A 19,587-nucleotide genomic window follows, 5' to 3' on the forward strand; every position below is an offset into this window, starting at 1 on the left:
CAGGAAGCATTGAAATATCAAGCGATATTGATGCAACTAAAACAGTGTTATCCAAAACTCTTCAAGGTAGGTGCTATCCCAATTTTATAGCTGAAAAAACTGAGGCAAATGGAGTTTAAGTGATTCCCCCAAGGTCATATAGCTGGATTTGAAGACAGGTCTTCCTGACCCCATGCCCAAAGCTCTATCCATTGCACCACTAGCTTCTATTAATGTGCAGGGACCCTTGAACAAAGTTGTTTCAAGGACCCTGGAATAATTTTGATGTGCACATGAGAGGTACTATGTGTCGGCAAGCAAACACAAAATATACACAGCAATTTCAAGATAACGTGTATAAGAGCTATATATCCTTTGAATGAAGCTAGTGATTCTTTGAGGTATAAAAGAGGGGAGTACATTTCAGATATGGGGACCACATGAGGGGAGATGAGGGTCTTATAGGAGAGGCAGCTAAACTAACCGATTTGATAAGGAGCGTGTAACAGGGCACACATGAAATAAACCTAGAAAGGTAGGTGGGAGCCAATTTGTACAGGGTCTTAAACACCAAGCTGAGGAGACTGAATTTTATCAAAAGGGCAATAGGCAGCCATGGAAGATTTATTTCATAAAGGAAATGTGTGTCACATGGCTGGATTTGTGTTTTATGACTAGCAATTCATAACAGAAATCTTATTCGTTTTTATATCTCCCGTAAGTACTGTGGTAAGAGGCGACCAACAATTCAGGGAATAAAATATTCCAAGCATCCAGTCCAAGGACTTACTCGCCAGGCAAAAGCCAGGTCCAGAAATCCTCCTCTCATTGATCTTTTTTTTTTTTTTTTAGTGAGGCAATTGGGGTTAAGTGACTTGCCCAGGGTCACACAGCTACTAAGTGTTAAGTGTCTGAGGCTAGATTTGAACTCAGGTACTCCTGACTCCAGGGCCTGTGTTCTATACACTTCGCCACCTAGCTGCCTCTCATTAATCTTTTTACCCCACTTCCCCTTTCTTTTTGGCTTCCAATTTTTGAAGAAGGTTGGAAGGTCACGAGAGAGGGTGGTCCGACCCCCGCCCCAGGTAGAACTCACTTCTCGCCTAAGGGAGGGGACCGTACAGTAAGCACACCCAGACTGCAGAAGGCCTAGGGGTGGAGCTGGGGAAGGGGAATGTGTGTGTGTATGTGTGTGTGTGTGGGGGGGGGGTGAAATGTGGTGCATCCTGGGATTTGTAGTCCAGGTACGTAGTCTCCTGCCTTCTAATAACAGCTGCTTCCGTTTCCGTGGGCTCGGTCCCCCTAGAACCCAGGGCGGCTGCCGACCGCTTTCTACAGGCTCCCACGGGCGGTGAGCAGCGGGTGGGGAGCGGGGAATTGGGTTTTACACTGGCCGTCCAGGCTCAGTGGGGGCCGGTCTCGCCTGGCTCTGGACCTGTACGTCGAGCAGGTGCAGGCCTGGGTATCGGGTCATGGAGGTGCGGCACGCCCAGCGTCCTCTGCCTCAGTTTCCCCCCTCAGTGTTTGGAGGAACTGGCCGTTCACCTACCCTTCCTCCTCCCCACCCTGGAGGGACAGAGAAAGGAATGAAAGACCATCCCTGCGTCTGAGCAAAAAAGGGGGTATAAAAGCTAAAGCGTGGGTTGGGGCCGGGACACCCCCCACCCCGAACACGCGGATATGCCCGGGGCATCTAAGGAAGGAGGGGGACCCAGTGGCAGAAAAGAGATGGAAGGGCGAGGCCGGCAGGTCCGTGTGCGTGGCCGGGGGGGGGGGGTGGGGGGGTGGGGGGGGGGCGCAAAAACCTCTGTTAACTTTAGCTTGACCAGCTCCAGTGTTGAGAGGCAGCAGGGAAGCGGTATTGGAGTCTGGAAGATCTGGGTTCTAGAGCAACCCTCGACGCCCTGGCCGTTTGATCTTGGACAGTTCTTCAGAGTACTATATGTTTCATTCTATACGGTAGTCATTTGAGTGCTGTAGTACCTAGCCAAGAAGGGCAAGGGACTGAGGAACACTGACTTCTCTTACTCTCTGGACCCAGTGTTCCAGGGTTCCAGTTCCAGGGGGCAGCTAGTTGGTGAAGAGGATAGAGAGCTGGACCTAGAGTCAAGACCCGAATTAAAATTTTTTTTTTTTAGTGAGGCAGTTGGGGTTAACTGACTTGCCCAGGGTCATACAGCTAATTACAGTGTTAAGTGTCTGAGGCCGGATTTGAACTCAGGTCCTCCTGACTCCAGGGCCAGTGCTGTATCCACTGTGCCATCTAGCTGCCCCCAAGACCCGAATTTAAATGTGGCCTCGAACACTGTAGGCTTGTGACCCTGGGCAAGTCACCTAACCCCTGCCTCAGTTTCCTCTTCTGTAAAGCGGGGATGGCAATAGCACCTACATAGCTGACTTGTCAGCTAACCTGCGATTGCCTCATTTTCTCATCTCTAAAATGGGGATAACACCTAGATTGGAGGAGGGTTGTGGGGATCAAAGGAGGTAATAATTGTAAAGTACTTAACACAGTGCCTGGCAGGTAACAATGGCTACATAAATGTTACCCATTATTACTAACCTGGCAGAGTTTTCAGGCTACATGAGTGGGCATGTGTAAGGGATATAACTTTATTCAACCAGCATTTATTAGCAGTCTAATGTGTGACAGGAACTGTGTTGGGTCTTCGGTTTACAAACACAAAACCCAAACAGTACTTGCTCTCAAGCATCAGGGGCAGTGAGAGGGCATATTTACACAGCTTTATCAGTATCAAATGTATAAAAAGTAATTTGACCAGAGGAAAGGCACTAACGACTTGATGATCAGGAATGACTTCCTGTAGAAGAAGATGGTAGCACTTGCTCTCAGTTTTGAAAAGCTAGGGATTCTAAGGAGGCAGAAGTCAGGAGGAATTGCATTACTGGACAGTTTTGCAGTAACAGAGAATATATGCAGTGAGTCTGGAAAAGAAGGTTAGAAACAGATCGTGAAGGGTTTTAAATGCTAAAAAGTGGTGGGTAGGGTTTTTTGTTTGTTGTTGTTGTTTTTGTGGGAGCCATCTCCGCTTGTCCCGTTCTATATCTTGCCACTGGACCCAGATGACTGGAGGAATGAGGCTGGCTTTGTACAGCCCTGCTTCACTTAAATCCAGTTCATTGCGAGTCGTGACATCACCTCCCTGATGTCAGGGTCCTCTTCGAGAATTAAGGACAAACCACAACAGTGGGTTTGTATTTTATTCTAAAGGCAATAAGGAGCTCCTGGAGCTTCTAGAGCCCCTTAACGTGTAGCCTGTTTCTTCTTTTTTTTTTTTTTTAGTGAGGCAATTGGGGTTAAGTGACTTGCCCAGGGTCACACAGCTAGTAAGTGTTAAGTGTCTGAGGCCGGATTTGAACTCAGGTACTCCTGACTCCAGGGCCGGTGCTCTATCCACTGTGCCACCTAGCTGCCCCTTAGCCTGTTTCTTAATAGTCAGCAGGACTTCTAGCTCTTAAGGATGTACTGAATAAGGGAGAACAAGTAGGAGGCTATCGTAACAGTCTAGGCAAGAGTTGCTGAGGATCCGTTCCTGTTCTCTTAAAAAAAAAAAAAAGTATTTTTCTGGTATGGAACAGTAAGAGTTAAAGCTACCTATGAGCTTACTGTTGTTAGGATGAGAGCAGGATGAAGAGGCTTTCTTTGGTGCTGAAATGACTGGATATTCTTCACCCAGGTGCTCTCTTTGCAAATGAGCTATTGTACAGTCATTTTCATATTCGGGTTCTTCCTACTACAGTCCTGAGGACACGTAATCCCCAGGATTATGAGTAGTAACCTCTTATGACTTCTTTCTCTTCCTATAGTTGGGGATTCCCACCTTGTTAGTGAAGGGCATTCAAGAGCCAACAGAAGACCGGGAAATGGTGGTGGCTCTTTGTGCAGTGGAATCCCAGGTGAGTTATGATTTCTCTTGTACTATCTAAGGCTTCTTTGCTTCCTCCTTTCTCTTTTCCCACAAAGCCTTGTCTACCCACATATACTGAAAATTCACTTTCCAGTTTTTCTGATGAAAAAGACTGCTGTCTGATATCCAAGATATGTAGGTACCTAACACAAACATATAACCCATTCCTCACTGGATAAGTGGGCCAAGGATATGAACAAATAATTACCAAAAGAATTACAAAGTGTTAATAACCATATAAAATATCATTCCAAATCACTAATAAGAGTCGTGCAAAACAACTCAGAGGTTTCACATCACACTCAGCACATTGACTAAGATGACAGAAGTAGGGAATAGGTCATTGTTGCAGAGCTTGTGGAAAGACAAATATATGCATATGTGGATTTGTGAAGAGGTCCAAAGATTTTGGACAGCAGTTTCAAATTATGCTGTGGAAATGATGAAAATGTCCATGCATTTTGACTCAGAAATCCTACTGCTAGGCATAATACTTCAAGGAGGTGAAAGGTATAAACAAATATCCCAGTTACACCAGAATATTTATAGTAGCATTTTTTGTGTCAGCAAAGAACTGGAAATAAAAAATATGGCCATTGTTTGAGAAACAAATAAATTGTACATTAATGTAATGGGATATCAGAAATGACAAATATGAAAAATGCAGAAAGACCTATAAGGGTTTGCCTTCTGAAGAGGAAAGGACATATTTGTAAATTAAGGGGATTTAAAAAATTTTTAAAGAAACTTCCCTAAATCATTTATCTAAGGAGATCTTGACTGATTTCTGTGTTGTTCCCTTTGCCTCCCATCTTTTATTTCCTTAAATTCTTTTATATTTTGCCTCCATATGATTTCCTTCCATCCTTTTAGAATTTATCATAAAGTGCTGAATAAGGGTCTTGCATGTGTAAAAAAAAATTAACTACTTTCTAATCTGTAACATCTTGGCTGGCTGGCCAATCTGAAAAATTATAACTATAGGCTATCTGAAAAATTATAACTGGCCCGTAAATCCCTTTGTGGTCGACATTCTGTAAAATTTTATAACTGCCTTAGCTGGCTTGGCATCTGAAGGCTGCTAGCTGCCAACCTATCTGTAGGCTATTAGCTGCCTAACCCAATCTGTAAACTCCTATCTGCCTGGGGGTTTAAAAAATCCCCCAGGTTCGTTAAGCCCTGGATGAGGACCCAACCTGTAAGGGCCTGCCCCTTTCCCCACTGCTTCTCCCAGACTAACAAGAAACAAGATTTTAAAACCTCCTTTCAATTAAAGCAAAAACAGGGTTTGTTGTTAAGAATAAACTTAGAGATAAGGATAAAGAAAAATAGGACAATACGACCTGACTGCATTTAACTTCATCCCTGCTGCTGTGAAATCTCCTCCCTTGTCTCTCCCCTGTGGGTGTGTCTAGCTGTTGCTATGACCACCTGCTCTTACACCCCTCTCACTGCTTGCTCTGTAGCTGCCACCTGAGCCGTCTCCTTTCTCAGTCCTCCCTTCTCAGTCCTCCCGTAGCTCCTTCTTCACCCCCTGCAACTGCCGCTCTTTCCTTCTCCACTCCCCCTCTGTCACACCCCCCTTTCTCCCTGTCATCTCCCTGCATCTCCTTTCTCAGTCCTCCCATAGCTTCCTCTTCACTCCTCCTACTGACCAACTTTTTACGTCTCTACCCCCCATGCTATAAAAACCTTCTCTCCCCTGAAACTCGGGCTGACCACATCCAGGCACACCAAGCTAATTAATTCGTAGGCAGCCCTAGGGCTGTGCCTGGGGGGTCGAGGGGCTGTGCCCCCTGTGGCATGCCCGGGTGGCCTGGGCAAGCCTGGTATCTCCTGGGCATATCCCCTCTGGGCGGAGGGAGCTGGGACTTTCTGCAGCCATCCAGCTAGGCAGCCACCTGGAAGGCTCTGAAGTCCAAGGGGCTTCTTAGCTCAGCTGCTGGAGTGGAGGGGGAGGGGTGCCAGCCCAGCTCATACAGAGAAAAACCCTGAGAGCCCAGGGCTTTCTAATCTTAGCCAAACATGGGGTCCCCCAAATGACAATAAATTCTTACACATGGTTTCAGGAACTGGTGGTCGTTGAGGATCTCGATGTGTATTTCTCCCAAGAGGAGTGTGTTAATCTGCACCCCATTCAGAAGGAACTCAGCTCAGATATCAAGCAAAACAGTTTCATGGATGAGCTACCACTGGGTAAAGATTTGAAAGTGATTTTCTCACCCCCTTCTTTCCATTTCTTTCCTTTTGTTTCAGTGCTTTTACCGTTCTGACCTTATTCTAGAAATAGCTTCTCCCTTTAAGTGGCCTTCAAATAGTTTGTTTTTTAAAAGAATATGCGGGGCAGCTAGGTGGTGCAGTGGATAGAGCACTGGCCCTGGATTTAGGAGGACCTGAGTTCAAATTCAACCTCAGACACTTAACACTTACTAGCTGTGTGACCCTGGGCAAGTCACTTAACCCCAATTGCCCCGCAAAAAAACCCACAAAAAACAAAAAAACTAAAAAGAATATGTACTCTTTTCTCTCCATACTTGCCTGAAGAGATAAAGCTAATATTTCCATGGGGTAAACAAGCTGAATATCTAACGTCTTATATTCTTGACTTGTTTATATGTATATTTAGTATTTTATTTTAGAATCATAGCTAAAACATGTTTAGAATTTCTCTATTTCAACCTTTTGCCTCCAAAGAAGATTTTGTCTTGGATAAAAACATTTTTATCCTGATTTCCAGGGAAAGCTATTTTATAACCTTCTTCAGTAACTTGTTTTAGTGTTTAATAGCTCTTAACAGCTAGGAAATATTTTCTTATGGCTAATATAAATATTTTATTCTGTTCTGAGTTTGTTTTTTCTTATGCCATTTTCATTTGCAATAAAAAATGACAAGGAACTGTGTTGTTTTTAACAGCCTTTCAGATATTTAATTTGTTTGCCTACTGTGTTGAAGCAGAGAGATTAGTCTAAGAAAAACCTGGCAAAATGAGAGCAATGCCACATAGTAAGACAGTCAACAAGTTCTTCATTTTGGCAAACCTCTTCCTTCCACTGCAATTTCAGCCCATTTTTTCCTTAATGTTTTTCAGTGGTAACAGAAAAATCAGTCACCATCATGTGGCTAGTAGCTCTTCTTATGTTTGATGATGGGGCTTTAACCTCAAGGTTCCTCCCCTTTCCTGAAAGAGGACAGATTCCACACCTTTACATTGCTAATGTGTTGTTTTAGTGGAACTGTTGCAGATATTTATTAGCGAGTGGCGGGACAGCTAGGTGGCACAGTGGATAGAGCACCGGCCCCGGATTCAGGAGGACCTGAGTTCAATTCCGGCCTCTGACACTTGACACTTATTAGCTGTGTGACCCTGGGCAAGTCACTTAACCCTCATTGCCCCACCGAAAAAAAAAAAGTGGCAACAACGTTCAAGGCATTATAGTAGATGCTGTACTAGTTGGCAAAATTTGATTTTGGTTGATTCCTTTTCATTTCCTTTTTTTTTTTTTTTTTGGTGAGGCAATGAGGGTTAAGTGACTTGCCCAGGGTCACACAGCTAATAAGTGTCAAGTGTCAGAGGCCGGATTTGAACTCAGGTCCTCCTGAATCTGGGGCCGGTGCTCTATCCACTGCGCCACCTAGCTGCCCCAATTCCTTTTCTTTAAAAAGGAAGAAACTACTATCATTTATGGAGGTTTCTTTTCCTTATATACTTCTCAGTTCCATATTAGAATTTTAGTGATTAAAAATGAAGAGTTACTAAGAAGTGAGGGGGCAGTTAATTTTTTTTAGCAAATTCCCTTGGTTCAGTCAAGACTATTAGTGGAATGTTTCCTGTTTTCTTCTCCTGTATTAGTCAAGTTCTTCATGAACTGCTAATCAATTTACAGAATTATGAAATGTGGGCAGGCACATCCAGTTCTTTGGGTACTCTCTGAGAAAGACCACAATGGCAGCGGGAAGAGAGTCTGCAGTCATACTAATAAAGCACAGAAGGTGCAGGGGCAAACAGGCACAAAAAGTACAGAGACTAGCAGCGAAAGAGCCAGGGTACAAAGGCAGATGGTACGGGGATGAGGATAGGTGGATGGAGGAAAGCAGGCATCATGGGGAGGGGAGAGATACAGAGGTACAGATAATTCCATAACTGTGGATTAGAGTTGGGAGCACTTGGCAGCATGGAACTGATGGAGATGGAAGAATATTTGGAGTAGGGGAAAATGGAAATTTGGGGTCTTCATTTTTATAGGGTTTTGGTAGAGGAAATAGACTACCTCTTATCTGTGCCACTTTGCACATTAATATATCCAAGTCATCTCCAAATTGTCAGTAAAACTTTAAAGTTAAGATATATCTGTCATCTCAGCACCATTTGGTGTTCTGCTGGTCTGGAATGCTCTACTGATCTATGGATGTCTGGAACTTATCTGAGATTTACATATCATAGAATCAAAAGGCCCTGATCCCAAGGCTAGATAGTTTCCCTGATTTAGCATATTTTCAGATTTTTGGTTAATTTATGATACAGTTTGCAAATTATTTTCCTTTGATCTTTGGGGGTGGGCTCTACATGACTCCTCAGTTCCTTTTTGCAATCTTACTTCTTGCTTTTGTAACTTTATACTGGCTACTTATAAACTTACTATATTGTCTAGAAGTGAGATGCTGAGGGGCCAGAACAAGATATAATTTTAATTTACCCCAAAAGCTTTGTTGAGCTCATAGGCCACTGAGGCTCTTCAGTACATTCCTATAAACTCACAGGTATTGTTAAGACTTGATAGTAGCTCTTTTGATTGAAAATTCTTTTCTTTCTTCTTCTTCTTCTTGTTGAGTGTGTGTATGTGTTTGTTTTTATTAAGAGGAAAGTGTTAGGGGCAACTAGGTGGTTCAGTGGATAGAGCATCGGCCCTGGAGTCAGGAGGATCTGAGTTCAGATCCGGCCTCAGACACTTGACACTTACTAGCTGTGTGACCCTGGGCAAGTCACTTAACCACAATTGTCTCACCAAAAAAAAAAAAAGAGGAAAGTGTTAACTAGTTTTATTTCATAAATAAAGATCAAATAAGAGAAGTAAACCTATCTTGTTTGAGATTAGGCAAGACATAATAAAAAATAGTGTTAAAATCCTGGGAATGACAGCCAAGGAATTTTAAGTTATCTTCCCCTAGAAAGGAAAAACAGCAGCCTTTTTTTCTGGATCACTTAGCCATCCTCCCGATTGAAAGGAGGGGCAGGACCAGGCAGGACCATCCTCTTGATGGATACCTTCAGCCATATGGCCATTAAAATTCTTTTCACCACACATTTTTCTTCAGAGTAACATTCTTTTCACTACACATTTTTCTTCAGATTTCTCTTAAATTAATCTGTCAGCCTTAGTCCAGAAAGAAGAAAAATGTTAATGTCATGAATTTTTACCCTTTATCCTTGCTTCTTGGATTTATTTACATTAATTATATATTATTTACATCTTGGATTGAACTATCAAATGGTTTTTCAGTCTTATAATTTGAAGCTTCCACTTTCTTCAGCCAGGGAAATAATTATACCTGGAATTTCTGTCTTTGTCTTAGCAGAAGATGGAAACAAAGAGGAGCCTCTACAACAAGAGAATATAGAGAGTATAGTACCACTAGAAGTATCTGCAACTCTGATTTCTGAGCTGGAAAATGTAGCTATTGATAAACCAAGAAGGCCTGAAGGGAGAAGACTAGGTTTATCCCAAGAAAAGAGACTTATAAACCTTTCAGTTACCATTGAAAATCCTTCTTCATTAAGAGAATTATCTCAGTGCATAGAAAACATAATACTTTCTGAAAGGGAAATTTACCTCCCAGAGCTGGGTGGAGGAGCAACCTATAGATGTTATGAATGTGGCAAAAACTTCACTAAGAGCTCTCGACTTATTTCACATCAGAGAATCCACACAGGAGAAAAGCCTTATGAATGTGCTTATTGTGGGAAGAGTTTTACTCAAAGATCTACCCTTTCTACTCATGAGAAAATTCACCTGGCTGAAAAGCCACACCAGTGTACTCACTGTGGGAAAACTTTTCGTCGAAGTGCACATCTTATCCGACATGAGACCATCCACACGAGAGAGAAGCCCTATAAATGTGACCAATGTGGGGAAAGCTTCACTTGGAACTTCCAAATTTTGCATCATCAGAAAGTGCACACAGGTGGGAAGCCCTACAAATGTCTCTTGTGTGAGAGAAATTTCCGTCGGAACTCAGACCTTACCACTCATCAGCGCATCCATACTGGAGAGAGACCCTTCAAGTGTTTAGAATGTGGAAGAAGCTTCAGTCAGAGATCAAACCTTATTACTCATAAGAGAACCCATACAGGAGAAAAACCTTATAAGTGTGTTGAGTGTGGGAAAATTTTCCGCCGCAGTTCACACCTTACTCGACATGAAATTACCCATATGGGAGAGAAATTACACAAATGTAATGAATGTGGGAAAAGCTTCACTTTCTGTGCTGAGCTTGTGCGTCATCAAAAGATTCATGAGAAAGAGAAGCTATATTGCTGTAACAAGTGCGGGGAAAACTTCAGTTGGAGATCAGACTTTATTACTCACCAGAAACTCCACTCAAGAGAAAACGTTAACAAATGTCCCAAATATGAAAAAAGTTTCAGGCTGAATTCTCACCTTATTATTAATGAGAGAAACCACACAGAAAAGAAACGTTATCAATGTTCTGAGTGTGATAAAAGTTTTTGTAAAAATTCTGATTTCAATATTCACCAGAGACTCCACACCGGAGAGAAACCTTATCATTGTGCCAGCTGTGGGAAGAACTTTAGTCGGAGCTCACATCTCAGTCGGCACAGAAAGATCCATATACGGGAGAACTTATATACCTTATAAGGCAATTTCCAATATTTTGGCTGTCTTTAACATCTTTGGAAACTAATGCACATCACATAACAATTTTTGACAAGACTTATGTCCTCTGGAGGGGAAAAAAAATGCACATTTAGTTTTGTTTTTGTCTAAGTTTTTTAGCTTGTTTTTTTGGTGATGGTTTTACTATTTGAAGTGCTTGAAAAAAAGTATTTATGAAACTAGGTAGGTGAAATTTTGTGATAAGAAGACAAGATGTTAAATTTTATTCTGAAATGAGCAGCATTAAAATGTGCTAAAGTTACCAAGGATGGGAGATATCTTTTATCCTTTGTATAAATTAAAGCTGTTTCCAAGATTGCATTTTTATTACCACTTCTTCTCAAACAAGCATGTGCTTCATTAGAGTTAAGAGTCACAAAAACATAAAACTTAGCTAAAATGTAAAGGGTTTTTTGTTTTGTTTTTAAGGAAAAAAGCTAGGTGTGAGTTCTATTTGTAGAGCTGAAGTTATATTACTTGTTGTAATCACATTAGTATCATCCAACTCTTCCTCAGTGTGTTTATATATAATAGATTCTCAATAAAGCTCTTTTGTTTGACTAACTTGTGGCTTTCATAGCCTTGGAGTCTCTGCATATTTATTCCTGTGCCATTAGCTCTTTTGAGTTGGCAAGAACAAATAAGCAGTTTACACCTAGGACAATTATAGGCTACTATATCCAACATAGCTTTAGGCTTTGAGAAGAGCCTTTGTTTGCTCTGAAACACCAGCCACTGGCCTTTTCATTTGTTTTCACTGTTGGCCTTTGCCAGTCGAGCCATTGTGTACTGTAGTTCTGTGCCAAATACCTTCTCCAAGCAGTTTGCTTGAATTATCAGATCAGTGCTGGTGAGTGAGGTCATCATTTTACCTATTAGTAGTGATAGGAGGGTTCACTTATGGTTACTCAGTACAGAAATGATGTGAAGCTTTCCCAAACCCACCTAAAGTTGATTCATTTGGGTTCCTATCACAATACCAGTTACTTTTAAAAATTGTACCCAATCAGTGGTCTCTTTTTAGGCATTTGTGTGTATGTAGAACAAGACTTCAGTGTTGGTCCAGTCCCAAAGGTGTCTAAATCTCAGTTTCCTCTTCAAACTAATAAGGCACTTAGGCATTCTAAATATTGCCAATTAGATAGCTAATTTACTTGGAGCAATAAAGATATTAGGAAGCACTGTGAAAGTTAAAGAGCAAATTTTACAATTCAATCAATAAGCATTTATTAAATACTTACTATATGCCAGACATTATACTAAGCACTGGGGATACAGATAAGTGAAAACAGTCCCTGCCTTCTAGGAGTTTGCATCCTCATGAAAAACAGAACATGTGCATATATAAGATAGAGCTAGGGGGTGAAGCTATCTCTTGGGGGCTTGGTGTCAGGAGGACAAGACTTGGTCTGTTGGTCGTTCTGTGCACTGTTCATGCATGGACCCTGCCACAGAGTAGAAGTTGGGGCAGAATCTGAACTAAAACATACTAGGACTGAATTAGATGGAAAAGATTTATACAAATCCAAATTATAGAAGTAGAGAGTACCTATTGGAAAGGGTTAGTACCTTGGGATTAGGAAAACATTAACAAATGCTTTTGGACTAAGTTACCCATCAACAGATAAATAACAAACAAGAAATAGAACATAGATTCAAAGAGCTAAACATCTCCAGTTCCTTTAGTAGAAGAGCCTCTTATGGCAACGAATTTAAGTCCACTTACCAATATGTCACTCTTCTCTGGATGTTGTGTTTGCAGTCTGATGTCCTTGACCATTATCCATGGGAGTAGCCCCTATAGAAACCCAGTTGCTCAACTGTCTTTGCAGATCCTGTAGTCCCCATCTTCCCAGTAGCCATAGCTACTAAAGAGGCAGAAAAGAGTACCTGGCATCAAAGTCTTTATCACTGTCAAATACTTCACCATCAGAAATTTAATATAATTGTTGTCTCCCGGCTAGTATTTTATTTAGGATTTTGGTATCCTTCCCTTCTCAGAACTAGATAAATCTAAATAAATAAACAAACAACTAAGTAAATCAGGAAGAAGTCACAGAAATGAATAGAATCTTAGATTAGTTAGATATGCTAGTTGTATGGAGAGAATTGAATGAAAATAGAAAGAAATATACCTCTTTCTCGGTGCTATATTGTACCCTTACAATATTAGGACATAAAAAACTTTTTTGTTAAATGCAGAAATATTAAATGTAACCTTTTTAGATCATAAGGCAAAAAATATATATATTTAATAAGGGACCATGGAGACACAGATTAAAAATTAATTGGAGACTAAATAACCTAATCTTAAAGAATGAGTGGGTTAAAGAACAAGTCATAGAAACAACAAATAATTTTATTAAAGAGAATGATACCGATGAAACAACATACTGATGGAGAATGCCAGAAGGGTTAACAGATAACCTAAGACTTGAGTTCTTATCAACAGTACAGTAACCAGAGGGTTCCAGTCCTTATCAACAAACACTATCAACAGAAGCATAAGGAAACAGAAGCCAGAGACCCTAAATAGCCATTAATAACTGGAATGTTTAATTTGGCATTCCTAGATGACAGGAAACAGAAATTGTACCTAGAAAACAAATCTTAAAGTAAAGAGATAGCCTCAACAGATATACCCTTGGGGAATGACAAATCTAAATTTGTTTTATGAACATGCTCAGAAAGACCAAATGTGTCCTTAAGTTCACTTTATGACATTTAAACCCCCAAAACACACCCCTAAAAAACAACAACAACAACACACCACACCCCTAGTGAGAAAGGTACCTACTTCAGGATGTCTTAGCACCCCAAGAATTACAAAATAGGATATGAACCTCCCACAAGGAGGAGACTAAGATAATGAGGAAATAACCTACATTTTTCACTATATAACCATTTTCATCTCCCTAATCGAGACACGTTTCTCTTTTGGTGTTCTACCTGTGGCCATCACAGTCTTTTAATAAAACTTAGAAACGGAGTCACTGAGTCTTGCAATTCTTTGGGATGTCTCACAATCAATTCAGTCAATTAAATTCATCCCTACATCAATACTAAAAACTACGAGAGACAGCAAAAGCAGTAATCAAAGGAAAATTCATATCTCTAAATGCTCACATCAATAAGATAATATGTATGTAATTTTAAAAAACTAGAAAAAGAACAAATTTAAAATCCCCAATTAAGCACCAAATTGGAAACCCTAAAAATTAAAGGTAAGATTAATAAAATGGAATGTAAGAAAACTATTGAATAAGTAAAAGTAGAAGTTGTTTTTATGGAAAAAAAACCAATAGCTAAACCATTGGTTAATATTATTTTTAAAAAGAGAGAAGAAAACCAAATTACTAGTATCAAAAATGAAAAGGGCGAATATACCATTAATGAAGATGAAATCAAAGCAATTATTAGGAGTTATTTTACCCAATTATATGCCAATAAATTTAGCAATTTACATGAAATGTAAGAATATTTACAAAAATATAAACTGCCTAGATTAACAAAAGAGGAAAAAAATAAACTCATTTTTTTTTTTGCAGGCCAATGGGGGTTAAGTGACTTGCACACAGCTAATAAGTGTCAAGTGCTGGATTTGAACTCACATACTCCTGAATCCAGGGCTGGTGCTTTATCCACTGCACCACCTAGCTGCCCAATAAACTCATTTTAGAAAAAGAAATGGATCAAGACATAATGAGCTAGGGGCAGCTAGATGGCGCAGTGGATAGAGCACTGGCCCTGGATTCAGGAGTACCTGAGTTCAAATCCAGCCTCAGACACTTGACACTTACTAGCTGTGTGACCTTGGGCAAGTCACTTAACCCCAACTGCCTCACCAAAAAAAAAAAAAAAAGACATAATGAGCATCCTAAGAAAAAAAGCATCAGGACCATATGGATTAAAAAGCAAATTCTACCAAACATTTAAAGATCAACTAATTCCAATATTAAATAAATTATTTGGAATTATAGGTAAAGAAGGAGTCATACCAACTCCTTTCATGAAACAAATATTGTGCTGATACCTAAACCAAAAAGAACAAAAACAGAGAAAGAAAATGATAGACCAATTTCATTATCGAATATGAATGAAAAAATGCTAAATAAATCACTAGCCAGGAGATTACAACAATAAATCACAAAGATTATATATGGTGATGAAGTGAGATTTATACCAGGAATGTAGGAATGGTTTAACATAAGGAAAACTATTAACATAATTGATTATATCAACAACAAAAGTAACAAAAATAATATGATTGGGCATGTTGTTATGTTGTTTCATCAATACATGCAGGAAAAGCTTTTGATAAAATACAACACTCAGTCCTATTTTTTAGAAAAACATTTGAAGGCATAGGTATAAATGGATTTTTCCTTAAAATGATAAGAAGCATCTACCTAAAACCATAAGCAAGCATTATTTGTTTTTTGTTTTGTTTTTTTTAGTGAGGCAGTTGGGGTTAAGTGACTTGCTCAGGGTCACACAGCTAGTAAGTGTTAAGTGTCTGAGGCTGGATTTGAACTCAGGTCCTCCTGACTCCAGGGCCGGTGCTCTATCCACTGCGCCACCTAGCTGCCCCAGCAAGCATTATTTGTAAAAGAGATGAACTAGAAGCCTTCCCAATAAGATTGGGAGTAAAATGAGGATGCAATAGCAATAAGAGAAGAAAAAGAAATGGAAGGAATCAGAATAAGCAATATGAGAAATCATTATTAATAACCAATATCTTCGGGAGATTCGATTCTTCCTGCTTACTTCAGAGTTCTGACCTCCCACCCACTCCAAAGTCCTGCTTGGTGAGATTAAATTGATTCTCCTCAACTTTGGTCAGGCCCATCCAACCTTGGAATTTAATCTAGGGTGGAGAAGCTCATTGTGTTCTACTCAAGATTGGGTGGAGACAGATCTTTTAGATATAAAATAAACCCACACAAATCATCTACATTTCTATATATCAACCAAGAAAACCAAGAAAAGATAGTAAGAGATACCCCATTTAAAGTAACTGTAAACAGTATAAAATACCTGAGAATATACCTACCAAGACAAACCCAAGAACTACATGAATATAATTAGCAAACACTTTTTATACAAATAAAGTCAGATTTAAATAATTGGAGAAATATTAAATGTTCATGGGTGGTCAGAGACTATATAATAAAAATGACAATTCTACCTAAATGAATCTACTTATTCAATTAAATTACCAAAAAATTATTTTATTGAGCTAGAAAAAATAACAAAATTCATTTGAAAGAACAAAAGGTCAAGAATATCAAAATTATAAATGGAAAAAAATTAAAGGAAGGATGCTTAGTGGTAGCAGATGTTAATTTTTTTTTTTTTGCAGGGCAATGAGGGTTAAGTGACTTGCCCAGGGTCACATAGCTAGTAAGTGTCAAGTGTCTAAGGCTGGATTTGAACTCAGGTCCTTCTGAATCCAAGGCCATTGCTCCATCCACTGTGCCACCTAGCTGCCCCTGCAGATGTTAAATTATATTATAAGGCAGTAATTATCAAAACTATCTAGTACTGACTAAGAAATATAAAGGTGGATCAGTGGAACAGAGTAGACATTCAATACACAACAGTAAATGATTATAGTAACCTTGTGTTTGACAAATATGAAGATTTAAATTTTTGGCATAAGAACACACTATTTGGCAAAAATTGTTGGGAAAGGGGGGCAGCTAGGTAGTGCAGTGGATAAAGCACTGGCCTTGGATTCAGGAGGACCTGAATTCAAATCCAGCCTCAGATACTTCACACTTACTAGCTGTGTGACCCTGGGCAAATCACTTAACCCTCATTACCCCCACCAAACCAAACTAAAACAAAAACAAAAATAAAATTAGTCTTTTAAAAATAAATAAATAAATTTACTAGTATGATACTGATATTGTCCTTTGCATTTAACCTTGGGGGCAGGGACTGTCTTAATTTTTCTTATTTGTATCCCCAGGGCTTAGCACAGTGCCTTGCCTGGCACATAGTAGGTGTTTAATAAATGTTTATTTTTTAAAAATTGGAAAAAAATGTTTATTGAATTAAATTAAATCGAACCTACATCTCTATGGTATCTGAAATACAAAATAAAATTTCCAGTGAGAGATGAAAAGGTGTGAAATAAATTTTGTGTATTAAGGAAAATTTAATTACTACTATAACTTTTTTTTTTGGTGAGGCAATTGGGGTTAAGTGACTTGCCCAGGGTCACACAGCTAGTAAGTGTTAAATGTCTGAGGCCGAATTTGAATTCAGGTCCTCCTGACTCCAAGGCCGGTGCTCTATCCACTGTGCCACCTAGCTGCCCCACTACTATAACTTTTAAAAGAATGAAAAGGTTAACATTCTTGTAAAGGACAATGCTTCTACTGTGTTGGTTCCAAATTTTGTTCTACTGACAATCTTAATAAAGTGGGGGGTTTTTCCCCCTCATAGCAATCACTTAAAAAATGTGAAGCGTTAAAACATTATTATATTCACCTGTGAGTGGGAATTTTGATGGACTTGATTCAGTTTAGACTCTGAAGCTTATTACCAGATCATTCTGTCCATGTTTCATCCCATTGCGAATAACAGAATATTGTAGTAATCATATATCTTGCTTTGCTGAACTTGGTGTACACATCCCTCCCTCCCTGCTTCCATTCCAAAGCCCCCAGGCCCTGTTATTGTTAGATCATTCTGTCTGTATTCCATCCTGATGTTTAGAACACACCTCTCTCCCCCTTGCTCTGTGGTCAAGCAGGAGAGCTGTCTCCTGTTAGCGCAGACCCACCCTGATACTACCTCTTCCTTCTTGCATTCCTAAGCCCTAGCTCCTGGTACCAGATCCTGGTACCATCTCTCCCTTCTTCCCCCTTTCGCCCTCCTTACGTGGGTAGAGTGGTTTCACCCTTTCCCCCTCCCCTTCCCCCCAGCTCTCGGACCTAGCTGAGCATGCATCCACACTATGATCATGTGCTGAACACGCATACTGGGTGAGACAGAATTGGATGTTAGATTGTGAGCTCATCCTGTGCATGAGGGGACTGCCCCCTCAAAACTCCCATAAAAACCCAACTCATGAGCTCATCAGTGTGCTCTTTATCTCTTGCATGGGGTCACCTATTCTCATGAGAATGAAATAAATCTGTCTCTGCTTGACTTGGTGGTCTCCTCAAATTATTTGGGTAAACTGAGGCAATTGTTCCATACAACCTGTAAGTTCTGGCCTGTCACCACTGGATTTTCATCTCTTAAGGATGTAGGCCTTGTCAAAAATTTCCACAACTAACCACGTTAGATGTGAATAATTTAAAGAAATATGAGATGACTTGTATAAAGTGATGGCAAGTACAAAAAAAAAAGTATAGAGATAAAGTGATGTCGAGTAAAGAAAGCTGAGCCAAGAGTCAATATATATTATGATTACAACAATGGATGAAAAGACAATGTTAAAAGACCACAGAAAATGCAAAGGACAATATTGGTATCATCCTATTAAAGTTAAGGTACACTCTGTACCATTCTGTAAACAAATGACAAAGGTGTTGATGTAGGCAGATTAGGTTATTCTTCTTTCACCCAGCTGAGCAGAAAGGACTTATAGATAGTGAAATACGAATATTCACAAGTAAAGCCCCAGATTCTAAAGGAATTCATCCAACCTCTAGGTTAAATTAATTTGTTTGATCTACTCAAGCTGGAGTACTCCAAAGAAGGTGAGTTTTCTCCATCCAGTATTTGAGAATTCAGTGCTTCTTTTTATTATTTTATTTTATTTTTTACAACTGTAGACTTTAGATTGTGAGCTCCTTGAGGGCAGAGACTTTTGCTGGGTTTTTTTTTTGTTTTGGTTTGTTTTGGTTTGTATCCCCAGCATTTAGCAAAGTGTCTGGCACATAGTAGATGCTTAATAAACGTTGATTGATTTATTGTTTTAAAACCTCATAGCCCCCTATGTATGTGTATTTTATTTATTTTGGGGTTTTGTTTGCTTGTTTGTTTTCGGGGTGATGAGCATTAAGTGACTTGCCCAGGGTCACACAGCTAGTAAGTGTCAAGTGCCTGAGGCCAAATTTGAACTCAGGTCCTCCTGAATCCAGGGCTGGTGCTTTATCTACTGTGCCACCTAGCTGTTCCATGTGTGTGTATTTTATCCAGTATTAGTTGTCTGGGCTGGGCTGGCTGCCTGGATTCAGCTATGCAGAAGTGCAATTTCACTTCCAAGCTAAATGGGGGGGGGCGCCCAATAGCTATGAAGCCCAGGATCCACATATCTTACATCCTTTTACTGTGTGAATGAGTAGACCACCAGTGGCACAATCCACTTTAGTGCAGTTTTGTCCGTGTTCCTTGAAATCCCCAAATTTGACTGTCCACAAGTGGAAAGTGTCATGCAATTTCATTCAACAAAACACCTGTTAAACACTGAGTGCCAGGCATCCTACTAAGTGCTCAAAATGGAGAGATAACAAGAAACAGTATCTTCGGTCACTCTGTTCAGTGGTTTTCCTTAACTCAGAGGAACATGCATACCTTGCTCCTCAGGTTGGGTAGTCATTGGGATATTTCTGCTCATGTTAAAACATACCTATAAGGGCAGGTAGGTGGCACAGTGGATAAAGCACCAGTCCTGGATTCAGGAGGACCTGAGTTCAAATCGGGCCTCAGACACTTGACACTTAATAGCTATGTGACCTTGGGCAAGTCATTTAACCCTCACTGCCCTGCAAAGCAAACAAAAAACCATACCTGTACAAAATTTGTTTTTAAAAAAAGTCACCCA

The 19,587-nt window shown here is 40.0% G+C and overlaps 1 protein-coding gene across 3 annotated transcripts; it reads left to right on the forward strand.

Annotated features, from left to right (window-relative positions):
* Positions 1-1,235: 1,235 nt before the first annotated feature.
* Positions 1,236-11,421, forward strand: LOC122731060 (zinc finger protein OZF-like). Of its 3 annotated transcripts, none has more exons than XM_043971091.1 (4): positions 1,236-1,330; positions 3,808-3,897; positions 5,978-6,104; positions 9,481-11,420. In XM_043971091.1, the coding sequence occupies exons 2-4, from the start codon at positions 3,865-3,867 to the stop codon at positions 10,782-10,784; spliced, it is 1,464 nt and encodes a 487-aa protein (XP_043827026.1). In that variant the 5' UTR covers positions 1,236-1,330; positions 3,808-3,864; the 3' UTR covers positions 10,785-11,420. The 3 variants fall into 3 exon arrangements, with proteins under 3 accessions (XP_043827026.1, XP_043826855.1, XP_043826940.1); XM_043970920.1 differs by lacking the exon at positions 1,236-1,330 and adding an exon at positions 1,337-1,728 and having other exon boundaries at positions 9,481-11,421; XM_043971005.1 differs by lacking the exon at positions 1,236-1,330 and adding an exon at positions 1,337-1,728 and having other exon boundaries at positions 9,484-11,420.
* The last annotated feature ends 8,166 nt before the right edge of the window (positions 11,422-19,587 follow it).

Source organism: Dromiciops gliroides, chromosome 1 (genome assembly GCF_019393635.1).
Source record: "Dromiciops gliroides isolate mDroGli1 chromosome 1, mDroGli1.pri, whole genome shotgun sequence".
Classification (NCBI taxonomy): domain Eukaryota; kingdom Metazoa; phylum Chordata; class Mammalia; order Microbiotheria; family Microbiotheriidae; genus Dromiciops; species Dromiciops gliroides.

Excerpts from the sequence above, each read along its gene's own strand:
- LOC122731060 (XM_043970920.1), top strand. The coding sequence starts at position 1,660 with ATGCCCGGGGCATCTAAGGAAGGAGGGGGACCCAGTGGCAGAAAAGAG. Across the intron at positions 3,898-5,977 it reads TTTGTGCAGTGGAATCCCAG|GAACTGGTGGTCGTTGAGGA; the intron begins GTGAGTTATGAT and ends ACATGGTTTCAG. Across the intron at positions 6,105-9,480 it reads CATGGATGAGCTACCACTGG|CAGAAGATGGAAACAAAGAG; the intron begins GTAAAGATTTGA and ends TCTTTGTCTTAG.